Raw genomic sequence first — 23,685 nt, forward strand, 5'->3', positions numbered from 1 at the left:
GACCAAGCAAGCCATATTATATGGGTTTAGTGCTGGATTTCAAGCGTTGAGCGTTTAGTTCGACTCGGTGAGCGTTGCCCGCCGTTTCACCGTTCGCCGCTCTCAGTTGCCGAATATCGAAGTGTTAAGTCGCCATCTTGCGTATCGATCGGAGTGGTGATGCTTGTTTGTTTGCAGCCAACTTCACTCGGGTGTAGAAATTTCTCTACTTTTGTGTAGTGTGAGGTCCTCCGCCGTTTGTGCCCTCGATGTGTGCTGCTCCGTGATAATAAGGAGAGAGAGAAAAAAAAAACGAAATAAAAAAATAAATATACACATAATAACACTAGTGTATACGTAATATCGACAATAGAAATCTAAAGAAAAAAAAAAAAAAACTCATCAATTTCTTCTTTCAAAATTAATCCATCAGTGTGTTGTATACTTGTAATAATAACCTCAGGAGCCACTTTCCGGTAAGTAATTTACAATAAGAACGTTGAAAAATCTAGCTTGCTATTAACGAAAACTAAGTAGAACTCCATCGACACGACGAAATCCTTTCCCAACTAATGCGAAAAGAAGGGCCGCTTTACTCCGACCCGAGAAAGAAATCGGCAAACTGGTTTCCGATTAAATGAGGGTTAGATTCGTCCGATTATCACTTACTGCTGCTAGACACATATTCTCTAAACCTTTCATATGTGTGATGTAAACGCGATATTCGATAGCGTTCAGACCACGTAGCTGTACCCTCTATGTGTGAATGTGTGCGTGTCTATATTCACGTCGAAAGATGTGAGATACGTCATTTTTCGTTGATAAAGGAATCGCATTATCGGTGTGTTCACAGTTGAGTCTTCGAAACACAGGCGTTATTATAAAATTAAATTGGCATACAGATGCCTGAATGCGTAACAAATATTAACATTTAACGCCGGACTGACTAATAATAAAACGAGCCGTGATCGCAAGTGGATGTCTCCAATTACTCGTCACAGGTAAGCCAATTTTACCAGGAACGTTGCCTTTACTGATTAACTCGTTCTCGATCTCTTATTCCGCAACAAGGTACGCACTTTTCGCCATGCCTTTTTCAGGGCTGTGCCAATTTCTTTACGGCATTCATCTATATCGTACTTACACACGTTTTCAGTCTCCACAGGTGACTACTATCAGGGCGATGATGATTCTCCGATGTGCAACATCTAACTTGTGGATTTTATGACTCATGATTATTAATCTTTGCTTGTTCAGAGCCCCACAGTTTTGCGTACGTTCGCACAGAGCTAGCTTAATCGATGCCCTGATGTTAATCAGTTATTTAACCCGATACATCGCGATGAAATCGGAACACGTAATTAACGGCTTATGAAATATTCTATACGTACTGCTGCAGCTGTTCGCTCGTTAATTACAATAAATCTATGGTTCAGTAGTCGATACGATTGTGTAGACACATATACGTACACAATAACACAACTTTTTAGGTTATAAAGTGTGCTACTGTCGAGTAGCAAAAAAGAGTATTTTTCGCCATCGAGTTTCCAATCTACAAACCCGACTAGCCCGTGCAATTCATCGCTTGCACTTTTTCTAAACACACTGCATAACACGGGCAGCAAAAAACGCGTACTTATTGATCGAACGGCATGAATCTTGCATGCCACTCAAGGCAACAAGTCGCAGCAATCGCAGATATATGCGATCGTTTATTGCGGTCTGCCTGCGAAAGCTCTCTTTGTTAGCAAATTCAATGTTACTCTTTGTGTCGATATCGATTGTCGAAAGGATCGAATACGAGTTTATCAAACGTCTACCTACCATTTATCGACTAATGAAATCTGCACAAATAAAATATATTTATAGACATATGCTTAATTTATATTATTATATTATACCGGAACACCGAGAGTCGGTCAATTGATTAATTATCGCACATGTATGTACCGCCATCGACACGACACGGAATAGCTATTCTAGCGGTCTTCAAACTCCATATACGTGTTACAAACGACCGTTAAGATTACTGTTCATCGTTCATTTGTTAATCGGGTGACTTTTAACGATGAAACAACAACAGTATATATGTATACAGAAAGGAAAACAAACATAGACTTTAGGCGCGAGGTTGAGGTTAAAGCATAACGTTATCGTAATAATTCACGTTTCGGAGAAAACGTTATTTCCTCATTGTGGAATTTAATGGAGGAAATTATAACAAGACGAAAGAATTTCATGTTTTAAAAACTTGCCCACTTTAACGTAACTTTAAAATTACAAAATAGTCACTTTTTTTTTTCCCCACAATCTTTCGTAACGCTAAAGTTACTAACTTCAGCAGCCTAACTATTACGACATTAAAAAGTAACTAATTATTATCGCGATTTATGTCATGCTTGACTGTTTTACGTAAACTTAGGCTCTACGAATAGTAGTAGTAAAAAAAAAAAAAAAAAATCTTTATCACGAATTTAATCACCGTCGTTATGCACCAACGATGACTAACTGAAATTAATTATTTTGATTTTCCTTTCACCAATTCACGTGGTACTTAGTCCAGTTTAATCTTAAAATCAATCGGACGGAATTTCCTATCTGCGTGCGTGCGTGCGTGCACGTTTTTTCACCGTGACACACGATTTCTTCCAGCTTCCAACGATCGTTTCAATGTCGATGTATGTACATACATATATATATATATATATATACAATATGCGGTTTCGGGATTGAATAATTTAATAATACAAATTTACCGACACAATCCACCGTGTGTGTGTGTGTTTTTTTCTTTATTTCTTTATAATATTCTCATAACATTCATTTATCTCATGAACCAGAAACGGTATTGTTTGTCCAAGTCGCGGGCGGAAATCGCTCGATGGTCAAGCAACGGATGTATAATCATAAGTTATGGGTAAATGACGAATAAAAGCCACGAGAAACGGACTCGCAATAGTATCCTATATACAGACATACACAATACAGGTACATACGGATGTATGTATATACATAAGTCGCCTCGTCGTGAAACCATGAAGTAACAACATTTCTAGATTAGGCTCTGCGCTCCAAATATACAAATTATCTTTACCCACGTATATGTATTATAATGTTCATGATGCATAAAATATACTAACAGTGACTCATATCATATATTGTAATATATATGTATATATATATGTATACATATAAAGAGCTCAGCGGAACGATATCGTTTCGTATAATATTTAAATTTGGAAAAACTGCTATAGATATTAGTTTGTTATAGAGTTGGAAACGGAAACACGCGGGGATGTTATATATATATATATATATATATGAATGCATGTATGTATAAGTGACGATACACGTGCAGAAATGTACGGGCAGTATATCACTGAAATCACACTGTTGGCAAAATCCTTTCTTTCGGCATGGCTGGCCAAATATGTACTGTGACGTCACTGGCTAACTTGTGTGCGAGGAGGACGCCCACATCCACCACCTTGTGCTTGCTTGCTTCTTTTCGCGCGCTCACTTCTCTCTCTCTCTCTCTCTTTCTCTCTCTAATTTCGCGGTCATTTGCGAACCCTAAACACGACCCACGATATTGGAAAAATAATGAGGTGGGGATAAAAATAAAAAAAAAAAATAAAATAAAAAGAAGAAAAAAAAAACACGAGGAAAAAAATTAAATTCGATCCAAATCGTCACACGATTCTTATATATCGGGTGTACATATATGTAGGTATATAGAATGGTATATAGAATATAAAAAATATATATATATATATATCTGAATCAATGATAGTTAAACGGTTTTGGTTTGTTTTTTTTTTCCCCCTTTTAAATTGGGTAGTTCTTTTTTTTTTTTTTTTTTGTCACCACTTCTGAAACCTTATATTATTGGTACTCATATAATCAGTACTAATAGACTCTTGTTGTTTTTGATTCTATTTTTATGATTCTCTGCTCTGCACGCATACTACTTCGTTAAACTATTCATTCGTTATATGTATATATATAACCTATCGCAATTACACTAATTCAACTGTTAGGCATGATGCATTGTAAAACAATATGAATATCAGATTAATTGGTTCTATTATTATCGGTTATATGATTCGGTAATTAATATGTATGTACTAGTATCGTGAAACTTTACGATTACGTATTGTTTGTAAACGAAAGAAAGTTTTCTTGGTACTCGTATAAATGATATAATTAAAAAGAAAAAAAACAGTAATAATAATATAATTTCAAAGTTAATAACTTTGTTATTTGTTGTTGTTGTTGATGTTTCTTTATGAAATCAAGGATTTTTGTTAAATTTTAAATCAATGCACGCGCTATCGTTTGAAGAAAATTAAATTTGGTACAATGCGTTTCTATTTTTTTTTTTTTTTGTTCTTCATCTTACGAAATTACCTCAGAGTGCACGTCTGTGAGACAACGAGTGTAAAACTATATATAATAAAATATAATATAAAACGTCACTGTAAAGCTGTCTTGTTGAAAAAAAAAAAAAAAAAAAAATATTCATTTTATCTTTGAGACGTTTTATTGTGTGACCCTGAAGCTGTATTGATTGATACCATTGAAGTAATCGTCGGGCGGGCTGTGCGTGTCTTGTATAAATTGATTCAGTGTGTTAGTGGATTTGAAACGGTTGGTGTAATGTCATTTTACAAGAAATCTTTTCATCGCGAGTATTTTTTTTTCTTTTATACTTATTTAAATAATATAGGTAAGGAGAAAATTATTCGCGTGAAACGTATATTTGATCTCCGGTCACGATTACGGTATGAATATTTAATCGCGTAATACGAACGGAACGGAATTCGAATTCACTTTCGGCCCGAAGATGTTTTTGCGAGACAATTTGTTGATTGTGAACTTGAAAATAAAAAAGTTGAAATCGTGTCGAGATTTATTGCGCATCTCGGTCTCTCCTTCGGATGCAATTTTCTTCGGCTTGGCTTTTGATGATATCAGACGGATGCTTGAGAAAAATATTAAACTTGTCGTTCGGTCTTTTCAAGTCTTTATTTGTTTTTTTTTTTTTTTTTGTTTTTTTTTTGTTTTTTTATTTCAGTTCACCGAAAGGATTTGGTAATCTTACAGAAACGTTTACCTTGATTCGACAAAAACTCACAAAGCCTGCAAACTGTTTGTGCCGTTGAGCAAAAGTCGATTTATTTGAACTAACAAATCATTTTTTCATGCCTATGTATGTATGTATGTATATATATATAAGACTATTTATGCACGCCATTGTAATTCTTGCCAATGGTGAAGCTGTTACAAATAGATATCGTTGTCAATGCTAACTGTTGTCAAAGGTCGTTGTGTTATAAGTATACGACGACGAACACCGGTGTCAAAATATAAGTTTTAACAGGTGTTAAAAAAAAATGAAAGAAAAGAAAAGAGAAGAAAAAAAAGCTTGACAATGAATTGTAGCGCCACTTCTTTCGTAATACGAATAGTTGAACCCGTGATTGCATATCGTTCATGATGTGAAACAACAACAGCATCTCTTTCGTCCAATGATTTCTTTGTCCGAACACTGCATTTTAGCAATAAAATTGATAATTATTGAATGTAAGGATTTTTTTTTATACACATTAGGGTGGCGCAAAAAAAAACCGACTATTTTTTTTTTCGAGTCTCGCGTGACAAAATGTTAGTTTTTCATGTTTTAAGAGCCCACTCCAAAGGACAGCTAAAATAAAATAATTTTTTTTAAGAGGTCGCTCCAAATTTTTTTAAATGTCAAAAATCGTTAAAAAATGAAATTAAAAAAATTATATTTTCAGTATTTTGTTTGATTTTTAATTCATGTCGTGGTGTGTTGTTATCGATTCTTTCTTACTGAATTAAAGAAAAAAAATTTACGAAATTTTAATATGAATATTAAAAGGTCGCTCGAAAAGATCTAGAGAAATGCACCAAAAAATGGAAAAAAAAATTATGAGCGACCTTTCAAAATTCAAATTTTGAACTGAAACTTTCTTCTTCTTCTTTATTTTTTTTTGTCCATGAAATTATACCGTAACGAGAGAAAAAAAAATCGATTTTTGACGTTTCAAAAAGTGTGAAGCGACCTCTTAAAAATTTATTTTTGAACTGTCTATTGGAGTGGGCTCTTAAAACATCAAAAACTAACATTTTGTCAAACGAGACTCAAGAAAAAAAAAACAGTCTGTTTTTTTGCGCCACCCTAATATACATATGTATACATATATATATTTTATCCATTATGTGATAACGGAATATGACAACGACGAAGAAAAAAACTTTTGTTCTAACATGAGATTATTTAATAATACATATGTTTGATGAAAGTTTTTTATTTCACCGTTAATTAATTAACCCTTTGAATTCACGCTGCGAGGCTCAGCGTTCCACCTTTTTTGCAGCTTTTCATTCATTAAACTACTTTTTTCATAACAACTGTCGGGTTTTTTGATCCACATGGTCGCTGAAATATTTCCGAGTCTAAAGAAAAATACAAAATTTATTTATTTATTTATTTATTTATTTATTTATTTATTGAAAAAATAGCGCATGTAAACAAATGGTCGAAATTCGAATACCAATTCTTACACGAACTTGATACACACCAAAAAGTTTTACAGGTTATTTTCATAATTTTTCTTCTTGTTTTTCTTTGTCCGACATATTGGATCCGCGATTTTGAATTTTTGAATTTCGAGTTCAGATTCATAATCAGCGAGCCCATGCATGAAAAATTTCAAGTCAATCACTCGTAACAAAAAATATATACATGAAAGGGTTAAAGGATATTTGTTGCAAACGAAAAAATCATTCGATCTTCGTTTTGATGAATACCAATTTTTTCCGACTACCGATCATTTACGAAATCTGATCGATGCAGGTGGACCAAATTTTTTGGTTGGATGAAGTAGGCACCTCACGGTAATTTTTTGGAAAAAAAAAAACTAACGCAGAATGAAATTTTTTCTGTTACTTTCGAAACCGCGGTCTCGGCTACTAACAAAGCATTGCCCCTGTATTCAAATAGACTTTTTGTAAATAAATATAGATTGAAAATGCTTGGCACACCTTTATGGGTCAATACTGAAACGTATATATGCTGGTCTCTCTTGGTAGGTATGTACACTCCTGCTCATTAATGACTCTAGAGTGAAACGAGCCACGTGTATGTATGTATCTACATACATTCTACCTCTCTCACGAGCATCGTTCACGTCGGCCAACTTCACTCCAAGGATGTACAGTCAAGTAAAAAAATTGACAAAGCAAACAAGTGATTAGGACTCTAAAATTTGCAAATCGAGACCGTGGTGTGAGTATATATGGTGTGCCTAGAACTCCTACGACACGCCCCTTTCTTCGAGGTTAAAGCCTTTAAGTGAGATGTGTACCAACTGTCTAAAGAAATCCCTATATTGTTAGGGAATTATTTTTCCGGCGAACGCTATCCTGCTTGGTAATGCCACCTTGTGTAGTTGTCGTGTGAGTTATTTAAAGTCCCGCTAATTTTTTCCCCACGCAGATTCAACGTCACAACAATTAATCACCACCGATCTAGGGTATTTTGACGTCGTTGGTACACATCTTACTTAAGTCCAGTCCACCGCGAGAGAGAAACTTTTTTGGAGAAAGAAGCTGCACTCTTAGGCACACCATGTATACTCACTAGGGTGTTTAAAAAAAAAAGACGAATTTTTTTTTTCTTATGGTGTCCAAAAATTGATAGTATACCTAAGACCAAAAATTTTGGCGCCAATATGAGCTCTCAATATCAATAGTAAGGTTTGCCTCTATCTATTTCTTTATTTTCTATTTAAATAATACAGGAAATATTTTTTTTATTTTTAATTTTTATTACTTTAGAACGGTTCATCGTAACAACAATCTGAAAAAAGAGATTTGTAGGAAATTTCACGCTCTACAAAAAACGTCTGAAGATCAAAGTTCCTCAGATCAACCGTTTCAAAGATATCAGCGATAAAAAATAACACTAATCAAAAATTTCAAATATTTTCCAATAAAACTAGAAAAAAATATCATATGCCATATTTATATTATTTTTTATGTAAAATTACCTTAATTCTGTTAACCTGAGACTGTAAACTAATATAATAATAATATAAATATGGCATATGATATTTTTTTCTAGTTTTATTGGAAAATATTTGAAATTTTTGATTAGTGTTATTTTTTATCGCTGATATCTTTGAAACGGTTGATCTGAGGAACTTTGATCTTCAGATGTTTTTTGTAGAACGTGAAATTTCCTACAAATCTCTTTTTTCAGATTGTTGTTACGATGAACCGTTCCAAAGTAATAAAAATTCAAATATAAAGAAAAAAAATTTCCCGTGTTATTTAAATAGAAAATCAAGAAATAGATAGAGGCAAACCTTACTATTGATATTAAGAGCTCATATTGGCGCCAAAATTTTTGGTTTTAGGTATACTATCAATTTTTGGACACCATAAGAGAGAAAAAAAAAAATTCGTCTTTATTTGAAACACCCTAATACCCACACCACGATCGAGACCATTAACGTCGCCATTGAATCTAATCTTGCAAAAAGAATCTCTCTACCCGATGGAAAAGGAAATGGCAAATTTTATGTCACGTATTGCAAAAATTATATATAAACTATCGATTGCTGATCGTTCCAAAAGGTTCACCGATTTTTATTGTTCCGTTTTTGTTTTTCCAAAATGGTTCTTCATAATTATGACTGCGTATGAATTTTTCTAGGGTGTCTACCATTGTGGAAAATCCTTGAACTCAGTGGATTTTGTTTTCATCCTGGAAATTCTTTGAATTTTTGGTATCCTCGTTGAGTTTTGAAAAATTGTTGTTTATGTCTTTATTACGATTCAGGAAATTTGAAATTAAGGATTGATAGACATCCTGATTTTTGACAAATTACTTTGAAAAAACATGGTATCGGTATAACTTATGTATGATCATTCCAAATTTTCGGGTTTCACATTTGTTTCAATTCAAAATCCTGCCATCGTTTATTTCGTTTTTGTTCAAACTATACACTCGATAGACACTCGATGATATCGGCCCTGGGAGTGCATTGTACCTGCACCACATAGCACGTACTTCTATTTAATCTTGAGCCTGTCGTGTCTGCAGGGCGACCTGCAGACCAGCATGTAAATGTAAATACCGGTATGTGTGTACCCATGTACACACTATGCACTCATATATATATATATATATATATACCTACCTGGTCAGGTAAATACATGCTAGCGCGCCTAGACGTGGTGGATGCCTAGTAGACTGAAAAGAAACGGAATATCCATTGTTGGAAACTCGCCCACGAATTTAAACCCCACGCCTGCATGGTACAGTGTAAGTTCAGCCTTTGAGGCTTTGCTTAAATAGAGACGGAACCAGAAATCGAAATTCACTCTGTCCTCGGTGATTCATGAGAACTATTTTATGGCGTTAGGAATATCCCGCGTCACGATACCAGGAGCGAGGCTCTCGCGAGGTCTTTTCTGTATATACTTATTATTATACAGTGTGTGTAGTAGTATGGATTAACGTTTAATGTACTCATGTTGGAGCACCGACTATATATATATATATATATATATATGTGTAAACGGCTGTAAACCTCGTCCACTCTTTGACTTTGTTCATGTGCAACCGCAGACCATTGGGCATAACCCTGATGGCTTTTGGAGTGCATCGGAATATCTCGGAACATCCAAATATCACTTTGTTATACGCATACAAGTTGTTTCAGAGTAAACACCGCAGTATGTTGAGTTGCCTACTACTAAGGGGAAGAATTATCGGTAAAACAGACCTACCGACTCGTCATCACTTTAGTCGAGTTAAGTTATTATATATATTATTCACTATAACGTGACTGCGGAACTCGATCACTTAACGCTTCACAGCATAGGTTTGTTTACAACGAAACAACTGCTTGGACAAATCCACATAAATTGACAACACGAGAAAGTTACAACTCAGTCGCGAGGACTTTAAACACGCTGCCTACCGATAACTCGGTACTTCTGTTTTACCGATAAAAGGATGGGTTTTTATTACCGATAAATCGGTAGAACTGTTTTACCGATATTTCTTCCCCTCGGTGGTAGGCAACTCAACATACTGAGACGTTTATTTGGAAACACTCTGTATGCGCATAATTTGTAATGTATATGCAACTTACAAATTTTCAGACATCTTGAAAAAAGTGCGAGGAAACGAGTTTTTCAAACATTTTTCGTTATCGTAACGTTACTAACTTCATTCTCATAGATATTTTCTAGAGTTCATTTGTTTTCAATGTTAAAGCTTTGGGAAGTTGAAGGGAAAAATAAACAAGTTCAATACAACAAGATGTGGACGTATAAGGAATCAACTGTTATCAACTATATTGATGACGTTTCAGGAAGTTGAAGTAGTTCGTACGATTCCGACACAGCAAAACAAAGTTTAATTAACATATAATTAAAATTTGTTTGTTTTTATTAATAAAGCTCAACAATGTTAAAATTTTAAAACAATTATTTACTCCAACGGATTGAAATATATGATAAACGTAGAATTCATTCGTTTAAACCATTAATGCTCCACGAGGTTGAAGTTCGTTCAACTCTAACGTAACGAAATATAGATCTAGGTGCATGTAGACAAAGAATTCATTTAATCCCACTAATGAAGTTTCGTCACAATGATGCTCAAAAGTTCGTACAACTCCAACGAAACTGTATGTATAGAATTCATTTTTTTTTTTTTTTTTTTTTTTTCTCAATTTCAGGAATTAAAAAATGTCAAAAATCGTCGAAAAATGAAATTAAAAAAAACTACATTTTCAGTATTTTGTTTGATTTTTAATTCATGTCGTGGTGTATTGTTATAGATTCTTTCTTACTGAATTGAAGAAAAAAAAAAATGTATGAAATTTTAATATGAATATTAAAAGATCGCTCGAAAAGATCTAAAGAAATGCACGAAAAAATTGAAAAAAAAAATTATGAGCGACCTTTCAAAATAAAAATTTTGAACCGAAACTTCCGGAAACTTGTTTTTTTTTTTGTCTGTAAAATTATACCGTATGGAGAAAAAAAAAAATTACAAAAAAAAAAAAAAATCGATTTTTGACGATTTCTGATGATTTAAAAAATGTGGAGCGACCTTTGAAATTTTTTTTTTTCAACTGTCCCTTGGAGTGGGCTCTCAAAACAACAAAAACTAACATTTTGTCACACGAGATTCGAAAAAAAAAAAAAAAAAAAAAAATAGTCGTTTTTTTTTTTTTTTTTGCGCCACTCTAATATACATGCATGTATTAATTTGAATGATCATCCGTTAGAAGAAAACTTTATTAGGGATAGACCGGAACTTGGTGGTGCAATACGTTGAACGAATATAATCATACATATGCATAACATGTGTGTTACGACGTGCTCACGCATGAAAATTCGAACAGACGTTGACTGTGATGTTGAACGAAACGGTTATTTTTACATTTCATACATCTATTTGAATTCTAGCGCTGCGTAGGATATAACCGATATAGCTTATTCAAGAAGAGCTTATTTTTATACAAGCACACACAGTTGAAAAGACTGATCAATCAATCAATATACGTAAAACTAAATTTGCCCGGAAGGTACACGTTACAGGACAGTTATATATATTTATAATATTTAAATCTTAGGTTGCGCAAAATTTCAATTTTTCATTAATAAATTGAACAGCCGAATTTATTACTACGATTCGTTTAGTTTAAATTATTGCGATCAGATCTCATTTTATTCATTCGAAATTATGGAATTTCATATCGTATTTGAAATATAATAATTTTCATTTTGGAGGTTCATAAAAATTTAGCCATTTAGTGAGGGAAGGAAATTTTTTTTTTTTTTTTTTTTTTTTTGTCATTCAACTTTCAGGCAATCGTCACGAACAAAGCTCTGATTTCTTAAAAATTATACTTGTTAACGAATTATTACAATTATTCGCCTCACAATGAGCTGTGCTCGAGTGAAATATAAAATATTCAAAATCAGAACAAAATGGATGAATAATAATTCTTGTTTGTAAAACCATTTCTGGACTGGACACCCTTTTTCAGAAAGCATTTATATACACATGGTCAGAGAAATTTAAATCAAAGAAAACAAACTTCAAGTATAAATATTTCTCGTCAAGAACGCTGACATTGGCAGTGAAATTTTTATTTCATGCTTTTCGTGATCGTAATCGTTTTCTACTCATTCGCTCATGAAATTAACAGACGTTCCATTGTAAGATGCGTTGGTAGATGGGCTGATTAACTAATTTTCAAGGTTGAGGTACTAATTAACCCTGACTACTTAGTCAATGAAATTCACGACTTAGACCATGCGAGAGTTATTCAGTCGTTTATTGTCAATATTATTATCATTATTGTTGTTGTTGTTTTTGTTTAAAATTATCACATACCTATACGTCTTTAATTATTATTGTTCCTTACTTTGAAACATTTGTTTCTACAGTCTGTGCAATTTTCATAATTCTGAATTAGTTTATCTGGCTCGCATTTCTCGTCAGGATTAGTTCATTCAAAATTTATAATATCGAAAAATTTAGGATCAAGATAGCGAGGAATGTAAAATTATTCTTCTACGCAAAAGCATCAGCTTAAATCCACTATTTTTTTTTTTTTTTTTTTTTAGTAGCGAAACGAACAATTTAGAGTCAAACGGTTAAAAAATTATTGCCATCTATTATTTACGCCATAATTATTATAATCTTCAATTTACTATCTTTATACGGTGTAAAATTATCTAATAAATATTTTATAATACTATTATTGCCTAATATCTAAATACTCGTTTATACCGACTACGAAAATAGTTATAGTTTGAAAAAATTTTTGGTGAAAAGTAAAATAATAACTAATAGAAAATAAAAAATTTACCATAATTAAACAATTATTTCAATATAAATATTTATATCGTAGTTTATACATACATTATATTATACAATATGGTAAATAAATATTTTCTATTACGTAAATAATTAACTGACGCGTTACAGTTTCTGCTGACAAAATATTTTTTTCATTACTTCACCAACAAACAACCGTTAAAAACTTTTCTCTCTCTCTCTCTCTCCCTCTCTCTCTCTCTCTCTCTCTGTCTAGGCACAGATTTATATTTATTGTCATTATTATTATTTTTATTATTATTATTATCGCTGTTTTTGTTAATGTTATTAATTAAAGTATTGTATATATATATATATATATATATATATATATATATATCTCTCTCTCTCGTTGCGGTAGCTGTTGCTGATTTGTGCGGTATAAATATTTAATTGATATATAAATAAGATTAGAAAGAAAGGTCTAATAAACGATTAAAAGTGTGCGCCGTGCAGCAGTTTGGTGATAGTTCGTCGTGTGTAGCTAGCGAAGATTCCGGAGTGACCTCCACCTCCGCTTTTAAATCTATTCTGGAGATGGTTCTTGGCTAACTTTAGAATTTTCATTGGCCCAGGCTTTGACTTTAAGCGTTTCCCACTAGGAAATATGTCGCTGCAATTACATGTGTGTTATACATATATATATATACATATACATATACACATACACACGTGTAAATACTTTGTGCGAATGGTGTGTAGGTATTATTATTATTATGTATATTAGGGTGGCGCAAAAAAAAAACCTTTTTTTTTTTTTTTTTTTTTTTTTTTTTTTTTTTTTTTTTTTTTTTGAGTCTCGTGTGACAAAATTTTAGTTTTTGATATTTTAAGAGCCTGCTCCAAAGGACAGTTCAAAAAAAAAAAAAAAAAATTTCAGAGGTCGCTCCACATTTTTTAAAACGTCAGAAATCGTCAAAAATCGAACTTTAAAAAAAAAAAAAAAATTTCTCCCGTTACGGTATAATTTTATAGACAAAAAAAAAAGCCTCCAAAAGTTTCAGTTCGAAATTTGAATTTTGAAAGGTCGCTGATAATTTTTTTTTTTTTTCAATTTTTTCGTGCACTTCTTTAGATCTTTTCCTTATTAAGCGACCTTTTTAATATTCATATTAAAATTTCGTAAATTTTTTTCCTTCAATTCAGTAAGAAAGAATCGATAACAACACACCACGAAATAAATTGAAAATCAAACAAAATACTGAAAATATAATTTTTTTAATTTCATTTTTTGACGATTTTTGACATTTAAAAAAATTTGGAGCGACCTCTTAAAATTTTTTTTTTTTGAGCTGTCCTACGGAGTGGGCTCTTGAAACATCAAAAACTAACATTTTGTCACACGAGGGTCGAGAAAAAAAAAATTGTCGGTTTTTTTTGCGCCACCCTAATGTATATACATATGTATTAAAGACGTGATAATCCGTTGCTGTTGCAAATTCACCGTATAATATAATCTCGTTTTTTATATGGGGTATTCCACGCCAATTCGACCGGTGTTAAACCCCGACGATCTCAAAATCGTTTCACATATTTTTTTCCAACATTCTAGTCGGTAAAAAACGTGGCTTGAATTTTTTTTTTTTTTTTATCAAAAAGTTAATTTTTTTTTCATCAATATTCGAAGTCGATCGCGAATGCCCGTTTTTTTTTTTTTTTTTTTTTTTTTAATTTTCACAAAAATTTGAAAAAATCTAGTGAATCACACGAACCACCACCCCCCCCCCCCCCTGTTAAGGAAAACGTGGGCCAACTTTTTATTCCGTTTTTTTTTTCGGCACCTAATTCGAAATTTTGAAATTTTTTAACTTGAAATTATCTTTATTAACTTAAGTGGCGCATCATCGAATTGGTGATGATCTTATCGGTTTTTTATCGCACATGTTAAGCACAACTTAATTAGTACAAATTCATCACCGTTATGCTCTGTTCACGTCAGTTTTAAATTCAAGAGAATAAAATGCTGCAAGTTTTGTGCCGAGGTATGTACAATAACCGATTCGTGTACACACCTAAATTTGTACCTTTAATTGACTCAGAAAAAAATTCGAGGAATCTAAATTGAGAATGCGATATACCGATCTCATGGTTGAATCTTGGTTGAAGCTGTGTAGCACGGAATTCCCGAAATTTCATCGTTATTTTATGAAAGCAGGAATAATCACTCGACGATTGGCTCGCGGAATTCAAAATTGGAAATAACGATGACGTGTACAAAAATTTTTTTTTTTTTTTTTCTGGGTGGCTCATTTTTTAACTTCTTTCTTTCTTTTTTTTTTCATTTTTCGTTTAAGATGCTCTAGTCGAAAAATTTTACAATCGACAAATATATTGAATATGTGATAATAATTGCACTGCAATGTTAAGTTAGTAGCGTGAATTTAATTCATTATACATATATATAGGTATATATAATATCTATAAGCAGATGATTTTTAATTATGCCCGAAGTAATAAATTTTCACTTTCGTCCTCGTTAATTTCTATAAATTATTAAGGAATTGTCGTGTTGAGAACAAACAAAAAATATACGTATACATATATTTATATATAGAGACAAATTTATTTCCGTTAATTATACCCGTTTCATTGTATTTACGATTGTTGTTGTTGTTGTTATTATTATTATTATTATTATCACTTATCTAGCAATTTTTTTTTAACACATCAACAGGTGGTTGCCTAAGAATTAACTGTTGCGATGGTTGACTATTACCGGATCCTCGACGTCTCACGAAGTGCCACTGGAGCCGATATAAAAAAAGCGTGAGTATATATATATATATATATATGTATCGTATATTTCTATGTACCGTTGATTAAATTTTTTTTTTTTTTTTTTTATATATATATGTATATATAAATTTTTTTTTAACCATTCAATAGCGATATTTCACCCTTTCATTTTCATTTCGTTTTTTTTTCCGTCACGGTCTTTATCTTTCAGCCGGCAATTATCGATCGTCATTGAGAAACGAAGATATTTAAATAATTCTCATTTCTTAACTACGTACGACTAAAGACAATTCTGGAAATTTCTTGAATCATTATAATTATCTTCTTTTCTTTATTTTTTTTATCTTGAATTGTTATCGAAATAACGTGATTGTTACACACACCCCCCCCCCCTCTCCGACGTCCATTCATCAAACTTTTATTCGACGAAAATAATTGAAAAATCATTTTGAACGGGAAAATTGTGCTGAAATTTTACGAAGGCTCGAATATCCGAGAGAAATCGAAATCAGACTAACTGTAAATAAAAAAAAAAAAAAAGTAATTCTAAATATTTCTACGTGTTTATAATATTTCTAAAACTATCACCATCCATTCCAATGACTAAGAAATTACGTTTTTTATTTTTATTCAAATACAGCTCCTTTTAATTAATAATTGATTTTGATTTTTTGAACTGATTGCGAAACAGTATTTTTTTTTCAATTTGTCGAAATTTAATTATTAATCTTTGAATAAAAACTGTGCACTTCCCGTTATAAATAATTTTTCGTACACTTTTAAAAATTCATAACAAAATAGCTTCGTTTTTTCTGATTTTATAAATCTATACTTATATATACTTACTCAGCGCTTCTGGAAAAAATAAGAATTGGGTATATAGAGTGTTGAGGATAAAAACGAATTTATATACATATATAGAAACCACTGACGGAAATACATAGTGAACATTTGACTAACTGTGATCTCTCGACCGCATAGTGATGCATTTATTATTCATACCGTCTCGGATGATCTTCCGTGTGATAAAACCCGAACATCCAGGCTCTCTTACGGAGGGCTCTGACCCGTTTCACGGCCACCGAATAGTCATAGAGAAATCAGAACCAGAAATAAACTTTTCCATAACTGTTACGTACGATTCTGGTTTAAAAAAAAAAAAAAAAAGAAAAAAAAAATGGAAAATGAAAAATGGAAAAAAATAAATAATCCGGTAATGTAAACTACGGAATTTCTATCGTACATGTGAAATATCTATATCTATATGATATTATACCGTGTGTCTATGAGGAAAGAGTGCACAATCGTTCGAATTTTATTGGCTAATAGTTATCGCCTGATTCAGCAGCCGACGCAATACCAATCTAGACTGTTAGAAAATGTCTCTAGGGGCCCACAGCTAACGGTGGGCTTCTAGGGATATTTTCAAATTTTATTGGCAGACAGTTACCGTCTGATTGAGCAAAAAATGTTCCTAGGAGTCTACAGCTAACGGTGGGATTCTAGGGACATTTTTAAGTTTTATTTGCCGACAGTTATCGCTTAATTTAGCAAAAAATGTCCCTAGGAGTCTACCGTTAGCTGTGGGCTCCTAGGGACATTTTCTAACTGCCGCGATTGGTATTGCGTGAGGTGTTAAATCAGGCGGTAACTGATTTAAAGAAGAAGTTTCTAGAAAATTTCAATAAAGCATCTATAGTTCTAGTGACGGTTTGAATTAGATTCTTGAAATTACCAGAAAATACGGAACAAGTAACTTTTTGGTATGATTATAGTTGTTATTATTATGCATTTTCTGGTCAGTGGCAATGTTAAATCTGATTGTTTAGTTCGATGCAATTTTTCAGTTGAATATCGGCTTTAATATCAATGTATTATTAAAGTAGCAGTAAATAATCGCAAAAGTTACGTTAAAATATGGTTGAAAAGTAACAATAATCGAAAAAATAAGCTCATTTTCATTTTGTATCCAGAGTTATGTTTTTCGCTTATGGTGAAAAATGAAAATTAATAATCTTAAGCTCAAAAGAGTCGAGAATTTCCAAATTACATAACGAATTTTGCAATAATTATACAATTCACGATCGTAATCAATCGTAATGTGAAAGTCGAAGATTAAATTATTATATTAGGAATGCCGAAGCGCTAATACCAAGGGTACATTGTATAAAACCTGTTTCGTTTTCAACGCTCGGATTCAACGTCCCGAAACTTGATATTTGAGCTTCGCTTTGAATTCCGCTTGAAAACAGTTTTTTTTTTTTTTTATATACATATATTATTTCATAATTAAATTTATTAGATACCAGTTTTAAAAAAACTAAAAAAATATTTTTCTTAGCTAAGAGCTGTGGGATATGTTTTGTTTTTTAAACTCAAATACTTAGTTAATTATCGTGAGTATTCGGTGTAATATTTTGAAAATTCTATCGTAACTCGGATATTATATTGTAAAGTAAAGTTTCTACTTTTGTGTATTTTTAGCAATGTTTTATCGTTCCGTTTGATTTCCTTTCCTCACCTTGATTACGATTTATTGTGCAAGAAGTTTGGGTCCTTGATTATCGATAAATATTACCGATCACTTTTGTATTAACTTCTTTACCGAGGGAGTTGCCTTTCTTATCGACAGATGATACAACAGTTTTGCCTGCGCGCGCCGATTCGATCGGTTCTACTTCATTGATAAGAATAAGGCAGCTGCGTGATAAGTTAATAGATTTCTCTTGTACTGAAACTTTTTTATTTTGTTTCTCCTAATGGCTTATGTCGTTCGAATTGAAAAAAAAATTCATTTACTCGATGTGTATGAATAGTTAATTTTATTTAAGTTTACTGAAATAATTTCATAATATATTAATATTGTTACAGATACAGAAAATTAGCACTAAAATGGCATCCCGACAAGAATCCAGAAAATTTAGACGAATCAAACAAAAAGTTCAAGGAGATCTCGGAAGCTTACGAAGTTTTAATCGATGGTAATATTTTTATATCTTTATAAAATTTTATTCAAACTATAATTAATTATTACGAAGATCTTATTACTTGTATGAAATATATTTCATATTTCACGGCTATCAAGAGTCACTCGCTTGGCATGTAATTTACGTTATAATTTGTCTTGTCACTATAGTCATTTAATTTATTATATATTACTGTACAGCTAATGTGATCGTTTCGATAAATCTCTTTGTACAAGTAGAAGTAAAAGATTCTGTAAAGTACATCCTCATTTCGATATGAATATCAATGTGTAATCGAATTTCGGTAACTGCCTAAACTGTCACAACAGCTTCATCCAAAACAAGCTTTGCGCATTTAGTCATAGCACATCCATCGCTGGTAGATTTGGCACAACTATAAAAAAAAAACAAAAAAAAAAAAAAACTTTGCAACATCATCCATGTGCACTTTAATAAAAATTTTATTTTGTTAATTAGTCAACGTTCACTCATTTATCAAATTCTAGGCAGCCTTCGGAGATGGTCATTATAAATTTTAATTACACCGACTCCGGATAGCGAGACGTTTTTTTTTTTTTTTTTTTTTTTTCATCATTTTTCATTTTTCTTCGCCGTTCCTTCGTCGAGATAAGGCTAAGAAATCAGTGTACTACAATGATCGAAAGAATTCCGTTTCAATTATTTGTTCAAATTTTTTGCTCAAACCTGCGACACTCTCGGAAAAAGGATCCTCAAATTTTGCAACTTCTTTTCTCTCGGTACGATTCTATAATTTTCGTAGCTCCTTATTCCACTGGTTGTATGTACATAGGATCCTCGTTAGAATTGAAATTAAAAGAAAGAAAGAAAAAAAAAAAAAAAAAAAACAAAAAAAATTACAATGACAAATTACTGCATGGTTGTGATAAAACATGTGTCTCTGGTGACATAAGTACCAAGTATGTAATACGTAATACGAAACTTGAATTGAAAAAGAAAAAAAAAAAAAAAATAATAATATCGGAAGTAATCGAGGAACAATTCAGTTAAAATTAGTAAACAACGGTTTTTTTTTTTTTTTATCACATTCGCATAATTTACTCAGTATAATCGTTTTTAATTATACCCTGATTATTGAAATACTAACAGATTAATTAAATCGTACATTTATATATTGAACGTATAGTCTGTTGTTTATGTATAAATTAATTGATAAGATACAACCGCGTGGTTTTATAGGTTTCATGTTTATTTTAACGTCTCTCTTTTTTTTCTTTTTTTTTTTTTTTTTTTTTTTTGTTTCGAAGGAAATCAAGTTTCCGTTTTGAATCATGTGTACAATGCTTTTGTATAAAATCAATCGAGTCGAATCGACGAGAGAGAGAGAGAGAGAGAGAGAAAAAAAAAAAAAAAAAAAAACCACCTCTGTTTGTTCCCGGATTGTGATGTGACCTGATATTGGTATCCAGATGCGAAAAGAAGAACGTACGATCAGCGATTGTATCAGAAGGCGTCATCAAGGCCAGGCCGTGGATTCACCTTCAGGACTTTCTTTGACTCTCCTTTCCAGCGATATTTTGGTACCATTGATAAAACAAAAAAAAACAAAAAAAAAAAAAAACACACACACCTTAAGAGTGTCTCCAGAATAAGAGATCCCTGAAACATCGTCTTCCCATCAAATGATATATATCTATATACACATACACCTATATTGCTAATGCTAAAACTGGTTTCTCAGCCGTCATTATTATTCAGCCTATGGTAAAATTCGAGTTTTTAGGTGCTGCTGCTGATTGTACAATTTTAATTTTTTTTTTTTTTTTTGTTTGGTTTTTTCTGCCTTTTTTTTTCATCCAAATCTTCATTACAAAAATATACTGTATATATTGCCTGCACAGAAATTTTCAAGTTATATTTCAACTCCAAATATTTTTATCTGTAAACTCTACGACGGTATTCATAAAACAAAAATTGATATTAATTTTCCACCCATGAGTTTTGTTTTTTGTTTTTTCTTATGTTTTACAAAAAAAATCATGGATTTTTCTCGTAAAAAATGAGTATAAAAAAGATAAAAAAAAATTTATTTTTGTTTATTACCAGAATTTCAAAGGAGAGTTTTTGCAAAAAATATTCATTCTAAGGTTCTACAGAAATTTTTTGGGACGGGTGGGAAAAATAATACCAATTAAATTTTTCTTGCTTACTTTAAAATCATGTTGAAAGCGTCTTGTCTAGAATCACTTCGACATCATTTGAAACTAGATTATATTTCTTCAAATTTTAATTGAATATATTCATTTTGTATACAAAATATTGCGTAGGCCGATCAAAAAGTTTTACTCTAGTATTATTTTAACGGGAATTCCTTCCACCAAATAATCCAACGGTCGTTACCAGAGAGGCACCCCATCACAACTAGCAACCTTGCCTTCTAACAAAACTGCGCTGCCTGCATTTTCGCTTTTTGGATGAGATGAAGTGATTTTTTATTAATGTGTGTGACTGAAACCAAAGAGAAGTTTTCCTGTAACCCATATTAAAACGGAACGCAACTTACAAGAAGAATTAAATGCTTTTCATCGATCTCAACGTTAAACTGTTTGTAAAAAATCATCTCACGTACACAATGGTACTGGACTACCAATTTATCAATCTCCAAACCCCATCGTCGTCGTCTACTAACAGCCCGCAACCTGCATTTGCTTTTGGATTCGGAGTGAACAAGCCGCTATAAGAACTGCATGTAAACATAGTTTTTCTTGTGTTTATTTTTATAGAAAAGAAAAGACGCGTCTACGATCAGTTCGGAAAGGAAGGTCTTCACATGCCTCCCGGCAGTAAAAGGCGTCACGAGGATGAATTCGACAGACAATTTGGCGGTCCGTTTGTTTTCAGAGATCCTGAAGATGTGTTTAGAGAATTCTTTGGCGGAACACCATTCGAGGATCTATTTGCTGGTAATTACTAATCACATAATTTAACCAATTTAAACATCTATAATTTCTCCTTCGTTGTTATATATTTCTTAATAATTTGCCATTTTTTTCATAACTCTGGAAATTGTTAAGAATTATTCAACATGTTCTGGTTTTGCGCAGAAAAAAAAAAACCAGTAATACTTGATTCACTTTCTCTAATATCTTTGTAAGGATTTTCAATGCGATATACATTGTATTGTAATCGATATTTTCACTCTTAAGGTTTTCACGGGGGCGGCACACGTCGCGGACTTAACAGACACAGTCATCCGAGCAACAACAGCCTAAGCGCACCGTTCTTTGGACCACTGGGACTCAGTTTGGGACCACATTTGCAGGATGTACTCGGAGCCAGAGACGGTAGTTTCACATCGTTTAGTACATTTAACAGTAGCTTCGGCGGGCCGAGCGGTGGAGCAGCTGTGAAGAGGACGAGTACATCGACGAGGTTCATCAATGGAAAAAAGATAACAACGAAAAAGCAAGTATTTCCGTACAACGGAAACCCAATAACTTTACATATGAGATTTTTGTTGAGCATTATATTTGTAATCAACTATCGAAGTGGAAAAATTACTGGCGATAACCTTATTAGCTGATTCTCTGCTAATGGAAAGTATTGTTTCTAAATTTTTTACAGAGTATGCGAGAATGGGAGAGAAACGATAATGTCCTACGAGAACGACGTGTTGAAGTCAAAGACAGTGAACGGCGTACCACAATCTATAACGTACAGTTAAATTGAATATTCCCCATTCGTTAGATCTCTGTCCAACGGTTGCACAAACTCCCCTCCCCCTCACCTGAATCATTAATTAAAAAATTTAATAACCACCCTCACTGATGTATTAAGTTATAATACCATTCTTGCTGTTAACAATAATGTGGCAATGTTTGAGCATTGCAAGACGTCACGCAGTATTAATCCAATTATTAGGATGATTTTCATCCGTATCCCAAAGCCATTTTGAGGCGAAAGTCTGGAGTTCTTTGTGTTCCTCTGATTTTTTACCAACTAAACATATCATATCGCTCTCAGACTAATAATTTTAAGCGTCGAACTTAATATTATAATACGGAGATGCATACTAACAACACTTATTGACCAATCTTGCAATGTAAGAACATCACTTTCCTTCGGCTTGGAATTAAAAACTTGCGGTGTTATTTGTGTCGAACGTTTTTGGTCGTTTTGCAAAGAATACAAAAAACAATTCTTGTCAATGTCAATATTTTGACAGGTGTGAGGGGCCGTCTACGAGTCGTCGGATTACAGAAGAATCCAAAGGTGCAAGTTTCAATCATAATATAAATCAAGATTCGTCAAAGTATTCGAATGATTTGAAATCCAAGAAGAAATCGCCGATAACTTCATGTTTGAATATGAGAGCACAGAAAAATAAAAAATGAGTAACCAACGTCTGCCAATATACCTATTTAGTTCATAGAGTTGTCTATAAATTTCCGTGTCTCTATAATAATTATATATTATCCAAAAGATGAATTGAAATTGACGTTAATTGTTTACATTTCAATTTTCATCTTATTCTTGTTTGGTTACGAAGCGGGCAATCAGGGAAAGTTGAAGTTTAGCAAAAGTAAAGAATAAAAATTATTAAAGTTTTGTTTGAGAAAACGATGGTGAAAAATATTTGAATGAAATTCTGAATAAGGAATATTCGAATTGAAATGAAATTGCACGATGTCATCCGAGCTTGACATATCCGTAGTAATGAAATTGTAGAAACCGCGACGTATTTCTAGAATAAAATTGAAAAGCTAGTATAATTTGTAGAGAACGAACAAAAAAGAAAGAAACAAACAAGTGACAAGAAATTGTCTGAAAAAAAAAAAAAAAATGATACATCGATATTTATCTGCATACAGATTGCTGTTACGTATGATGAGTATCGATTTGATGAATAATTGTTTGTTAGACGTTGGCAATGTTGCTAGATAAAATAAAAATTGAATCTATGAGAACAGCCTATGCCGTTAAACGAATTATAGCCAATGCTACGAATATAGTAAGAATGAAACTAATTTATAACGATTAAAGAAGAAAAAAAAAAAAAAAAAAAGAAACAAACAAACAAATGTA

The 23,685-nt window shown here is 32.4% G+C and overlaps 1 protein-coding gene across 4 annotated transcripts; it reads left to right on the forward strand.

Moving 5' to 3' along the window:
* Window positions 1–32: 32 nt before the first annotated feature.
* LOC124414264 (dnaJ homolog subfamily B member 6) lies at window positions 33–23,642 on the forward strand. 4 transcript variants are annotated; one of them, XM_046895270.1, is made up of 8 exons: window positions 33–455; window positions 15,594–15,685; window positions 18,527–18,636; window positions 20,070–20,180; window positions 21,384–21,563; window positions 21,807–22,065; window positions 22,225–22,314; window positions 22,826–23,642. In XM_046895270.1, the coding sequence occupies exons 2-8, from the start codon at window positions 15,621–15,623 to the stop codon at window positions 22,992–22,994; spliced, it is 984 nt and encodes a 327-aa protein (XP_046751226.1). In that variant the 5' UTR covers window positions 33–455; window positions 15,594–15,620; the 3' UTR covers window positions 22,995–23,642. The 4 variants fall into 4 exon arrangements, with proteins under 4 accessions (XP_046751226.1, XP_046751228.1, XP_046751229.1 ...); XM_046895271.1 differs by lacking the exon at window positions 33–455 and adding an exon at window positions 868–980; XM_046895272.1 differs by lacking the exon at window positions 20,070–20,180 and having other exon boundaries at window positions 44–455.
* Window positions 23,643–23,685: the final 43 nt, after the last annotated feature.

Source organism: Diprion similis, chromosome 13 (assembly GCF_021155765.1).
Source record: "Diprion similis isolate iyDipSimi1 chromosome 13, iyDipSimi1.1, whole genome shotgun sequence".
In the NCBI taxonomy this organism is placed as follows: domain Eukaryota; kingdom Metazoa; phylum Arthropoda; class Insecta; order Hymenoptera; family Diprionidae; genus Diprion; species Diprion similis.